General features: G+C 43.5%; 1 protein-coding gene across 8 annotated transcripts in view; it reads left to right on the top strand.

The window, feature by feature from the left end:
* The first annotated feature begins 902 nt into the window (after window positions 1–902).
* The window catches only part of MBOAT2 (membrane bound O-acyltransferase domain containing 2), a 166,486-nt gene continuing 155,165 nt past the window's right edge, over window positions 903–12,223 (top strand). For 3 of the 8 annotated variants that reach the window (XM_060187020.1, XM_060187018.1, XM_060187021.1), the window contains exon 1: window positions 1,108–1,244. Coding sequence is in view for 2 of the 8 variants with exons in the window: in XM_060187015.1 (XP_060042998.1) it covers window positions 1,170–1,244 (75 nt within the window). In the remaining 6 variants the exon portion in view is untranslated. Of the gene's footprint in view, window positions 1,327–12,223 lie in introns of all 8 variants that reach the window. The other 5 variants (XM_060187015.1, XM_060187016.1, XM_060187017.1 and 2 more) reach the window with 4 other exon arrangements.

The following is a 12,223-nucleotide window of genomic DNA, read 5'->3' on the forward strand; positions in this document are numbered from 1 at the left end:
TGGAGGAAAAAAAAAAAAGGTATCTAGGCACTGCTTCACCATTGGGGAAGCTTTTCTCCTGCTGGTGGGGACCAAGGCTTGAACCCAGGTCCTTGAACAATAGGTTTTTTTTTTTTTTTTTTTTTCCAATGACTGCGAAAGGTTGCCTTTTATAAAGTGGGGCACAGACAAAGCACACCATAATGAAGGTAAGAGGAAACAGCTCCACTGAAGAGCCCGGGGGAGATCGAGACGGAGACCTGGAGAGATGCTCGCTCACAAGCAGTCTTCCCGGCGGGGTCTTCATGCCCACACTGACCTCCTGCACCCTCATCCCAGGCGAGAACCCGCTGCCGGGAGGGACCGAAGTGTGTATGTGTAGGAAGACAGAAAGGCAGACAGCTATTCACTGGCCACGAGTTTGCGCTTTTTCGCAGCAATTCATGACACAAAGGGACTTCTTATGTAGGTCACACTTTGCGTTTGTTGCCTGCATCCGCCCAGTCCCGGCTTTGTCCGCAACTCCTCTCCTCCATCCGCAACCCCCCCCCAGCTCGACGGCGCCCCTCACGTCGCCCCTTTGTCTAGCGGCCACGGCGTTCCCTTTGTTGTCCACCGACCCTGAGAGAAAGAGAGAGAGAGGTGGGATGGTGGCCCACCATCGGGGGGATGAGTGAAAACAAAGTAGTGAGGAAACAAAGCCTCCACGCCCACAGCCGCCACGGCGGCCCCCAAGCAGTCCTCGCCCGCAGCCCCGCCACCCTCCGGCTAGGGCCCGAAGTAAGGGGAGGGGCGCGGCGAGACCGGCGTACTGTGATTGGCTGTGGACGTCGGGGCGTCGCGCCGCGATTGGACCGCGGGGCTGTCTGGCGCGAGGGCGCGCGAGCTGGGGAGGGGGTGGCTGGAAGCTGCTGGAAGTCAGGGGGCGGGACCGGCGCGCGGGCGCAGGGCGTTCGGTGCAGCGGGCGCGGGGCCGCGGGGGCGCAAGAGCGGTCGAGGCCGCGGGGGCGCGGGCGCAGGGGGGAGGGCCGAGCCGGTCACCGCCCCCGGCCCCTCCCCGGCCCCGCCCCGCGCCGCTCCGACCGCGGGCGGCCAAGGGGGCAGACGCGCCGCCGGCTGCATCCCCATCCTCGGCGGCGCCCGGCACAGCGCGCGGGCGATCGGCTTGGCGTTGGAGCGCCAGGCCGGCCATGGCCACCACCAGCACCACGGGCTCCACCCTGCTGCAGCCCCTCAGCAACGCTGTGCAGCTGCCCATCGACCAGGTACCAGAGGCGGCCCTGCTGGCCTCGCGCCCTTGCCGCCCCCTCCCGGGCGTGTGTCATCTTTGCGGGAGCCAGGACCCGGGTGTGTGTGTGTGTGTGTGTGTGTGTGTGTGTGTGTGTGTGTGTGTGTGTGTGTGTGTGTGTGTGTGTGTGTGTGTGTGTGTGTGTGTGTGTGTGTGTGTGTGTGTGTGTGTGTGTGTGTGTGTGTGTGTGTGTGTGTGTGTGTGTGTGTGTGTGTGTGTGTGTGTGTGTGTGTGTGTGTGTGTGTGTGTAGGCGGGTCCAATAACCCACCTGTTATTGTCCCTCCGTCGCCTCGCAGTGCCTGCCCCTTCCCGGGAGAGCCGACCCAGCCCCCCATCCCGCCCAGCCCGTGCCCGCTGTCCGCCGCCCGGGGGTAGGGGCCTCCGGGCATCGACGTGCGCGCGAGCTTGCTCGGCCCAGCTGGCGGCCACCGCAGCGCCGGGACTTGCGGGCACTGGGCGGCGGGCGCTCCGGAGCCCCGCAGCCTCGCGCGGTGCCTGCGGGCACGGGTGTAGACGGTCTGGCTGTCCGTGGTCCGGGGAGCCCGGGCACCAGGTGTCCCACGCGGGAGCAGCTTGGGGCGGGTGCCCAGGTGCAGTGCGTGTGAGGTGGGGAGGGGATCAGCCACCTGCACTTGGGGACAGTTCTTTTCAAACTGTGGCTGATTGGATTGGAGAGAAGGGCAACAGTTTGGAGGAAGGCAGAGGTTATGAAGAAAACTCCAAGTGAGTTAATGATTCCCAGGATTCCCAGCCGAGAAAGTTGCCACCTTGTAGACCAAAGAAGCAACCTCAGCTTTGCTGCTCTCTCAGTTCTAAAAAAAAAAAAAAAAAAAAGCACCTGGCGCTTTTAAAGGGAGGGTGTGTGTGTGTGTGTGCACCAAAGGCCTGTGGATTATTGAGACATGAATAGGATTGTGATGGAAAAATCAACGCCATTTTTTTTTTAAATTTAGAAAACAAAGTTTTGGAAGTATTTTGTTAGAATGACATTTAGGGAAGTTGTTGCTGTGGGGCAGATAAATTACTCTAGGCCCCTGGCAAAGGTAATGTATCAAAATATTTTGAAGTATTTCTCGTGTACTTACTCGATCCAGAAGTGTTTGCGCTTCAGAAGGGATCCTGGCTCACTGTCCTTCTCTTGGAAGCTTTGTGCTGTCGTTGATGTCACCAGGGATTAAATTTATAAGACAGGATTCCTCTGTGTCTAGACTACATTTTATAGCAAGATGGGAGAGATTTCTTTGCCCAATATTATGACACAAACTGCTCTACACTTTATTGATTTAAAAAATAGATTTATGCATGTTCAATGAATATTAAAAATTCTGCTTTCTGTTCAAATTCAGTTCCTGACATATTGCACCACCTGCGCTTAACCTGCTGCGCTACTGCCCGACTCCCTCCTGACATATTGCAACCATGCCTTCTGGCTCACAGTAAAACACCTACCCTCCTCCCTACTTGACAGCAGTTACAATGTGTGTATTGCTGATAGGTTAAAATAATAGTGAAATTAATCATGATAGGAAATTAAAGCTACTAGTGAAATTTATCTGGTACTATTAAAAAGTGGCCTTTTCTCTTTATTTGTAAACTGATCAATACTGATTTTCATCTTCTCAGCCCTGTGGGGTCTTGCTTCCTCAAACTAAAAGGAGTATGACCTTTTAGTGCATTACATCTCTGACTTAAGTAGGTTATTGCCAGTGTTCAGCAAATGCAGGGTTGGTATTGATTTGAGGGTTTTTTTTTTTTTGTTGTTGTTTGTTTTGGCTGATGAGCAAGAAGACCTTTATCTTCATTTACTTTAGAGATAAATATACTCTTTCTCCCTGTGATGATGAAATATTTCTTGGTTTTGTTAATGTCTCTTGATTTATATAAAGCTTATTAATCTTTAAAAGTGATTTAATATTTATTAGCTCATTTAAACATCTTGAAAATCTAGAAGAAGCTCGTTTTAGAACTGAAATGAATTGGAGAGTCGGGAAAAGGTGTAACTTAAAGTTTTGACTTTCCTTCTTTATTATCACAGATCTTGATTTGCTACCTTACATAGACCACCATTCTCTTGGGACTCTTCTGAAGTCTAGTCTTGGACTACATATTTATATAGTCATTTGCGTAGTGTTTTGAGTTGTTTTCTGTAAACAAGTCTTTAAAATATTGAATTAAAACCACAGGAGATTGATTGATTAATTTAGTTTATTTTACCAGAGCACTGCTCAGCTCTGGTTTATGGTGGTGTGGGAGATTGAACCCGGGACTTTGGATCCTCAGGCCTGAGCCTCTTTACATAACCATTATGCTATCTACCCCTGCTCAAGATTTAACTTTTTATGCTGATAATAAATTATTTCAGGGTCTGGTGGTGGTGTACCCGGTTGAGTGCTCATGTTACAATGAATTCCCAAGGATCTGGGTTCAAGCCCCTGCTGCTCCCCACCCATTTGCAAGAGGGAAAATTTCAGGAGTGGTGAAACAGTGCTACAGCTATCCAGCTATCTCTCTTTCTCTCCTTCTCTATCTTCCACTTCCCTCTCAGTTTCTCTGTATGTCTACCCAACAAATAATAAATATTTTATAAATAAATAATTTCTGGGGGTCGGGCAGTGGCGCAGTGGGTTAAGCGCATGTGGCGCAAAGCGCAGGGACCGGCGTAAGGATCCCGGTTCGAGCCCCGGCTCCCCACCTGCAGGGGAGTCGCTTCACAGGCGGTGAAGCAAGTCTGCAGGTGTCTATCTTTCTCTCCCCCTCTCTGTCTTCCCCTCCTCTCTCCATTTCTCTCTGTCCTATCCAACAACGAACAACATCAACAGTGGCAATAATAATAACCACAATGAGGCTACAACAACAAGGGCAACAAAAGGGGGAAAAATGGCCTCCAGGAGCGGTGGATTCATGTTGCAGGCACTGAGCCCTGGAGGAAAAAAAAAAGTTATTTCTTTAAAGCATGACAGAGTATACTGTTTAATTGATTATTTCCTCCCCCCTTACTTTTTACCAGAGCACTCCTCAGCTCTGGTTTATGGTGGTACTGGGATTGAACCTGGGATTTTGGAGCCTCAGACTTGAGAGTCTCTTTGTATAACCATTATGCTATCTACCCCCTCACCTTGATAAGACTAAAAAAAAAAAAATCTTTAGAATAACTGAAACCTGATATTGTAAAAGTGACTGAATAACTGATTATTTACTCAGTTTTATTAAATTGTGTAAAATAGAAGATAATTTTTGTGGTATGTAAATAATTGAACCCTAGTTGAGAGATAGACTATGAATTAGTTGTAATCAAATAGTGTGATTCAGCCGGAAAAAGACAAATCAGGAAATGAAAAGTGTAAAAATATAACTTGTTAGTATGTTAATTTGGTCTGTGCTAATTAGCCATGTTTTGAAAAAACACGAAAGAAAGGGAGTTTCAGGTTAGAAAAACAATTTGACTTTTTACTATTAGAATGTACAAGTTACAAAATGACAGAAGTTATTGGTATATAGGCAATATAAAAATGTAAATGCAGGTAAGAGAAAGGAGGAAATGTTTTGTAGGCAAGAAAAAGAAAAGGAGCAAAATATTTTTCCCCTCATAAATTTTGTGTGTGAAAGAATTCTAAAATGACCTTGAGGTAACCATAGCATTTGTTCAGAAGAGCATACTGTAGAGGGAGTCGGGTGGTGTGGCACAAAGTTCAAGGACTGACGAAGGGTCCAGGTTCAAGCCCCTGGCTCCCCACCTGCAGGGGTGTGCCTTTACAGGCAGTGAAGCAGGTCTGTAGGTGTCTTGCCTTTCTCTCCCCCTCTGTCTTCACCTCCTCTCTCCATTTCTATTTGTCCTATCCAACAACTACGACATCAACAGCAACAATAACTACAACAACAAAACAACAAGGGCAACAAAAGGGGAAAAAAAAACAACAACTGTAGAATGAGATCCATTGATGCTTTAAACATAGTTAGCATCTGATATGTCTCTTTCTAGGCTTTACATTCAGTCAACTTCATTTCCAGGGTGGTTCTCATTGAAGGGATATATGACTACAGGGCTTTGAAGATTTGGATTAAGGCAGGGAGCAAAAAAAAAAAGGAACCAAAGATGTTTGAGAAAACATTTGATGTCATTGAAAGTAATTGTGTTCCATAGTAATAGCTGATGTGGGTTTTTAAAAGATTCCAAAATGAGTATCAAATAAGAGTATGTTCCAGAGCAGCCTTTTTTTTTTCTTTTCTCTTTTATAAAGCTCAACATATGATTACGTTGGAAATCATTTGGATCTCCTAACTCTGAATTATCAGACAGTGGTTACTCATTAGCCCTGCCCTCTTCTGCCTTCTTTTCCTCCTTCCCTTTCTCTCTATTTTAATCATTTTCTTTTCTTATGTTCCGTGATGCTGTAATTACTATGAAGCTGGAGTACATTTCTCTGTGAGGGGGTATCTGGGATGCCACTTTGGCAGACAGCCAGCTAGAGAAGAGATGGGCCTGTGCAGAGTCAGCCGTCCTCTATGGGCACAGGGTCATTGTTTTAGAGGTGAGGTACATTGCTTTGAAGCTGTGGGAGGGAGGAGTAAGAAGGAGAGCCAAGATATTTTGAAAGGTTTGGAGGATGGAGAAAAAGATGGGTGGGAGGAAGAAGGAGGACCTGTTATGTTACTAAACTTGTAAGGTCAGGTAATAATTATAATGTAATACCTTATATTTATTTCCTTCCTTTCACATGCATTGTCTTATTTGACAGAGTCCATATACCTTGTAAAGGCAGCTAGAACCAAGGCTAAAATATTGTAGTCATATATAAACAAATAAATAAGCATGTAAGTATTACATATTTTTAGAAGTATTTTGGCTTCAGATTTTATTTATGTGTAAATCTATATCCAAGGCTAAAATGCTTGTAAAATAAAAATGTTTATACTATATCATGTGTGTGTATATATATATATATATATATATATGTTTGATTGAAAGGCCAATATTAATTCAAGACCTAACATTTGGTGTATAATTTTGGTATGTCATTGTTTTAGACCTAGGTTTACTATTATATTTTTGGAGGAGTGTCAGAGAGAAATAACTGACATACTAGATAATGACTAGAATAGGGAAAATCAAGGAAAACATACAGAGAATCTTAAAAAGTCATTGTCTCTTTTTTTGGTGTTCGTTGAGTAAACTTTTTTGTACTTTCTTCCCCCTACCCTCTATGTCTTAGACTATGTAGACAACCAATGAAGTGAAGGAACGTATTAGAAAAATAAGTTTAAAATATTAATTTCTTTATTCTTCCTATACTTTTCAATTATGATGAACCTCATTTTATAGGTGAACAAAAAGCTTTGTAAGAATAAGACTTTTGGGGGGGCCAGACAGTGGCACACCTGGTTAAGGACACACACTACAGTGCACAAGGATCTGGGTTCAAGCCTCTGGTCCCCACCTGCAGGAAGAAAGCTTCTCCAGTGTGAAGCAGGGTTGCAAGTATCTCTGTCTTTATCCCTCCCTACTCCACCTCCCCTCTTAATTTCTTTCTGTCTCTATTCATTAATAAATAAATAAATAAATAAATAAAAATAGGACTTTTAAGGAGAGAAAAGTGAGTGGCAACTTAACATGCAAATCGAGGCTTTATTTTACTTTAAAGCTGTCATTGGAATGTTCTAGGTTCAGTATGTAAATATTTAACTTATTTATCTATCCTGTCTACTTTTATACCGATGATTAATATCATCAGTCTTCATCACAAGAACCCTGAAGTACTGAGCCAATGTGATGTGGATGATTCCTTTTAATGCAGAAGGCATCTGGGACTGGAACTCTTGAGTCTGTATTTTAGGTCTTGTCGGTTAACTAATTCTAGATATGTCATTTTACATAAATGAATTTCCTCCTTTGCAAGTGTGTGTTGTGCTTAGTTTGAAAATTGCCATGATTCTGTGTTTCATTAACTGAAGAAGCTGCTTCAAAAAAAATTTTTTTTTGGACTAAGTTGGAGAGTTGATAAATAAACCATGGGAAAAATTTTGGTTCAAACTCCCGGAAGGGTAAATGTTAGGGGAAGATGACCAGAAGGTTCTGAACTCCATCCGGACCTGGAGAGAGAAGGGTGAGGGGGAGGATAAAAAAAGGAAGGGCACTCAAAAGTAGTAGGTGTATGACTTAGAAAGAGAAGGCAGGATCGTAGAAAAGATGGGTAAGTATATGTAAATGTAGCTAGACAGTTATAGAAATAATAACCCATATCTGCGATCTTGGGATAATTAATGCAGTTTCCAATGGAGGGAATGAGGACACAGAACTCTGGCAGTGGGAAAGGTGTGGAACTATACCCCTGTTATCTTAAAATTTTTTTTTTTTTTAAGCCAGAGCACTGCTTAACTCTGGCTTATGGTGGTGCAGGGGATTGAACCTGGGACTTCAAAGCCTCAGGCATGAGAGTCTCTTTGCCTAACCATTATGCTATCTACCCCCGACCTATCATATAATTTTGTAGATCAATATTAAACCACTAATTAAAAATAAAAATAGGGAAGGAAAATGGACTCACAAGTTTTGAAGGCATGCCAGTGGTAAGGCTTGGTACTGCCTCTCTGTTTAATCTAAAGCAGGTTGGCAGAATACTGCATGCCTTGAAAATTGCAGTTAACATTTATTTCCCCATATTATGTTTCCGTTTTGTGATAGGATGTATGGGTAGCGTTGTAGTTGAAATGTTATCATGGGATTTGGAATCAGATGCTGCCACCCTTGTGTTCTTTGGCAGACTATTGCATTTTTCTTCAAGTGCTAGTTTTCCTCATCTATAAAATATAGATAATAATAAATAGCAGCTACTTTTAGGTTATTGTGAAGACTGAGGCACAATCTGTATAAAGTGTCTGACTCTGATTGTATGTTTGATGCACAGTCCTTTTCTCTAGAAAATATTTGGAAGTGATTTTTAATATTTATTTTGCGGTGTTAACATCTGTTCATATGTATTCTGTGTTTAATCTCTATGATTTCCTTTTTTTTTTTTTTTTTTTTTTTTTTTTTTTAGGAAGGAAAACACACAGCTCAAGGGCTTGGTCATATGCCCACATAGTGATTAAAATAGGATTAAAATCTACTTTCGAATTTGGAGTCAAAAGTGGTTTTTCTGCTTCCTTACTGCTTTAAAAATTCTTTGTTCCTACCTACTTTTAAAATGCCTTGTTACTACTACCTGAGTAGGTACAAATAACCTTAGTCTCTGTTTATTGTTGCCCATCAGGACTGACTTTCTAGGGAAATAATCAAACAACTCACACACAGCTTTTGCCTGCAGTAGGCTTAGTGGGTGGAATTCTCCAGTGATAGAATTGGTAACATGTTTTTAATAGAGTCATCAATATAATCCTCAGAAGATCTTTTAATGATTTTATGAATGACATGAGTGAAACCCAAAGCCATACTTGAATAAATAATGTAGGGTTGTATTATATGAAAAGATAGGCTTAGGATTTAGGAGCTGAGAACTGGCATGTAATCAAATGCCCCTTCTTCCTTTGCTATCAGAATCCTATACATTGTTCCATGCGCACATCCAGTACACAATACATAGAACTGTTTTCCAAATCCTACCTGACAGGACTGCTTTGATATTTGAACCATAAAAGCAGTTTGATTTGGTATGGTTCTGGCATTTATGTTCTGCTTAAGGTTCTATGTACCAAAGGAAGACAGATTGAACTGTGGGTAATTGTGGAGACTTGAACTACTTCCTGAGATGTAGGCAGGTTTAGGGAAATAAAATGTGTCTAGGGAATAAGCAGTTCCCCACTGCCACCTCTGCTAGGCCTGGAGGGACTAGAGGAAAGAGGAGCTGAGTTCTAAGGTAGGAAGGTAGAGAGCCCCCAAGCGGGGGATGCTGCCTATTAACAGAAGTGGGCTTGTGGGAGGGGATTGGGGAAAGAGGAATACCTCTGTCTCTCCCCTCTTCTCCTGCTAGAGGACAAGTTTATGTTCTAGAGGCACAGAGTAAAGTAGAGAGTGGATCTGGAAGGCATCTAAGTATTCTCCAGAATATTATGATTGTTACTCTTTTTTCTACTTGATAAATACAAAATGCCTGCTGTTGGGTCCCTGTATACATATCCTCATGTAAGAATAGTTGGTTCTTAGTATGTCCGTTTTTACAATTCCTTTTCCCTGTTGTAGGCAGGCTTCTGCCTCCAATATGAACAGCCAGTCCAACGGCACACCACGCTAGCAACCATATTCTTTGTTTAAAACTCTTCACAGCTTCACAGCCTACTAGGTATGGTTGGAGACCACGTATCAAAAGTTACTTGGAATTTTTGTTAAATGTGCATATTCACAGGCTGTATCTAGACCTACTGATGGAGTGCTGGGGTATTTGCATTCTTGACAATATTTCTTTTGCATCTTCCTTCTCCAACTTCCATTAGAGGTAGAGACTGCCTGACTATGCTTTTTTTTTTTTTAAGACTGAATTATCCAAAGACTATAAAAATGTGATGTCTTTTAAAAAAATGTTTGCATTTAGACAACTAACAGCCACTAAAGCAGAATACAGTGCAGTTGTGCTGTTAAGTATCATTGTTGTAGATCTCCCGATGAACTTAGATGATGCCGCATCCCGACGAATATCTGGCGGGGCGATGTTGCTAAGAACTGGCAGCCATGGAACCGGGGTGGAATGGATGGTTCCAGAAATTATCCTCATGGAGGAATATAATTTGGAATCGACCAAGTGGAACCATACTGGGGCACAGTATTCTGCAGTGGAATAGCATAATGCCAGAGATGATGATCGTAGTATGGAAGCACTCGCGCCCCATGAGGAGCTGGCCAGTCTTGCAATGATGTTATTCCTCGCACCCACCTTTGCTGCAGTTTTTATGAGATGTTTGTGAAATGACAGAGTGCGATTGAGAGTAACGCCAAGATAGACTGGCTGGCTTCATGCCGGATTCTCGTATCGCCAAGCTGCACATTAAGCTCACGCGAGGCCGAGGCATGGTGTAGATGGAAAACAGATAATACCGTTTTTTGCAGTGCTAGGATTAGTCACCATTTTTTACAGTAATCAGATATCAGAGACATGTCTTTCGTGAGCGTTTTCCTCGAGGATGTCGAACTTGGATGCCTGAGTTGCACAGCAGATGTCATCAGCGTAGATGAACTTCCTTGAAGAAGTTACATCAATGACCCCTCCCCCCTTTAAATAGAGTCACAGGCAGAGAGGCAGAGACCACAGCATCAACGCTTCCACTGATGCAGTGGCTTGAGCCTGGTTCGAGCACATGGCAGAGTAGCACACTATTATTTGAATAAGCTTTTCAGTGGCGTATATCTCATTGTGCTTTTATATTGCTTAGTAGCATCCTTGACATGAGTATGTTGGATTAAGTGGGACTTGTGTGATGAAGAGCAAGGACAGGTCAGATTCTGACTCACTTACTAGCTATGTGCTTTTAGCATTGACTGATTACTTGTATGCTTCAGCTTTCTGGTCAGCAAGTGGTGGGCTCACACCTTAGAATTGTGGTTAGCATGAGAGTGAGTACACACAGGGGCAGAGCACACTGTGAATGTAGTCAGTACCTGTACTGACTACATTTACTTACTTATTACTTACTTATTATTACTTATTATTACTTACTGTAATACAGTACCTGTACTGTATTACAGTAAGGGCTGTTGTACTTTTTCAGCAGGGGTGGAGGAAGACAGTGCTATATTCAGCCCATTTTTAGTTTCTTGTCTGTTAGCATGTTTTCTGGGTCCATTTTATGTGTATTTCTGTGTGAGGCATATGCCAAGCAGTGTGAGAGATACGGGGATACAAAGAAGAAAGTGACTACAACCCAGCATAAATATTTTTCAAACTTTCAAAACCACAGTGATAGGGCTGGGAAGATAGCATAATGGTTATGCAAAAAGATGTTGATCCCTGAGGCACCAGATGTTCAAATCCCAGCACCACCATAGCCAGAGTTGACTAGTGCTCTGGGGGAAACAACAACAACAACACAATGACTAGAGTAGGCCAGGTTCTTAGCTGAGGGAGTCCCATAGTTTTGAGCTTCTGTGCTCTGGGTTCCCAGGTACTTTTTCACTATTTTTCACTGGCAGTCACATTCCCTTATAGGCCAGAAGATAGATTGGGGTTAGTGGTGGCCTTTCACTGAATGAGGTGCTTCCTTCTCTTTGCCCACTGAGTGGACTTTTCAGCTGGCTATGTCCCTGAATTGAGTCTTGGTCACTGCTGATGGTTGCTTTCAGCTAGGCACTACCATGCCGCCTTCTAGTTGCATAACCTTAAGAATCAGGGCCCTTTGGAATATGACTAAAGTAGACCTAGCTATCTTTAAAACGGAGACCCCAAATCTTCATCTGCACTATTCCAGCCTTTCGGTTCATGATTAATCAAGAATGTGTTTGGCTTTATATGTTAACTCTTTTTTCAGCCACCAGGTTCCAGATGCTACCATGATGCCAACTGGACTTCTCTGGGCAGACGACCCCACCAATGTGTCCTGGAGCCCGGCTTCTCCAGAGCCCCACCCCACTAGGGAAAGAGAGAGACAGGCTGGGAGTATGGATTGACCTGTCAACATCCATGTTCAGCGGGGAAGCAATCAGAGAAGCCAGACCTTCCACCTCCTGCACCCCATAATGACCCTGGGTCCATACTCCCAGAGGGTTAAAGAATAGGAAAGCTATTAGTGGAAGGGATGGGCTATGGAGTTCTGGTGGTGGGAATTGTATGGAATTGTACCCCTCTTATCCTGTGGTTTTGTCAGTGTTTCCTTTTTATAAATAAAAATTAAAAAAAAAAATAGAATCAGCATACCTGTGTTAGTGAGACTTACTAAAGGACAGTGCAGCCGAGATCTATTAAAACAAAGATACGCAAACCTTTTGGACTGACTTTTTCTCCAAGAGGATTATTTTAAAGCAGAATACAAAGCAG

Source organism: Erinaceus europaeus, chromosome 3, assembly GCF_950295315.1.
Source record: "Erinaceus europaeus chromosome 3, mEriEur2.1, whole genome shotgun sequence".
In the NCBI taxonomy this organism is placed as follows: Eukaryota; Metazoa; Chordata; class Mammalia; order Eulipotyphla; family Erinaceidae; genus Erinaceus; species Erinaceus europaeus.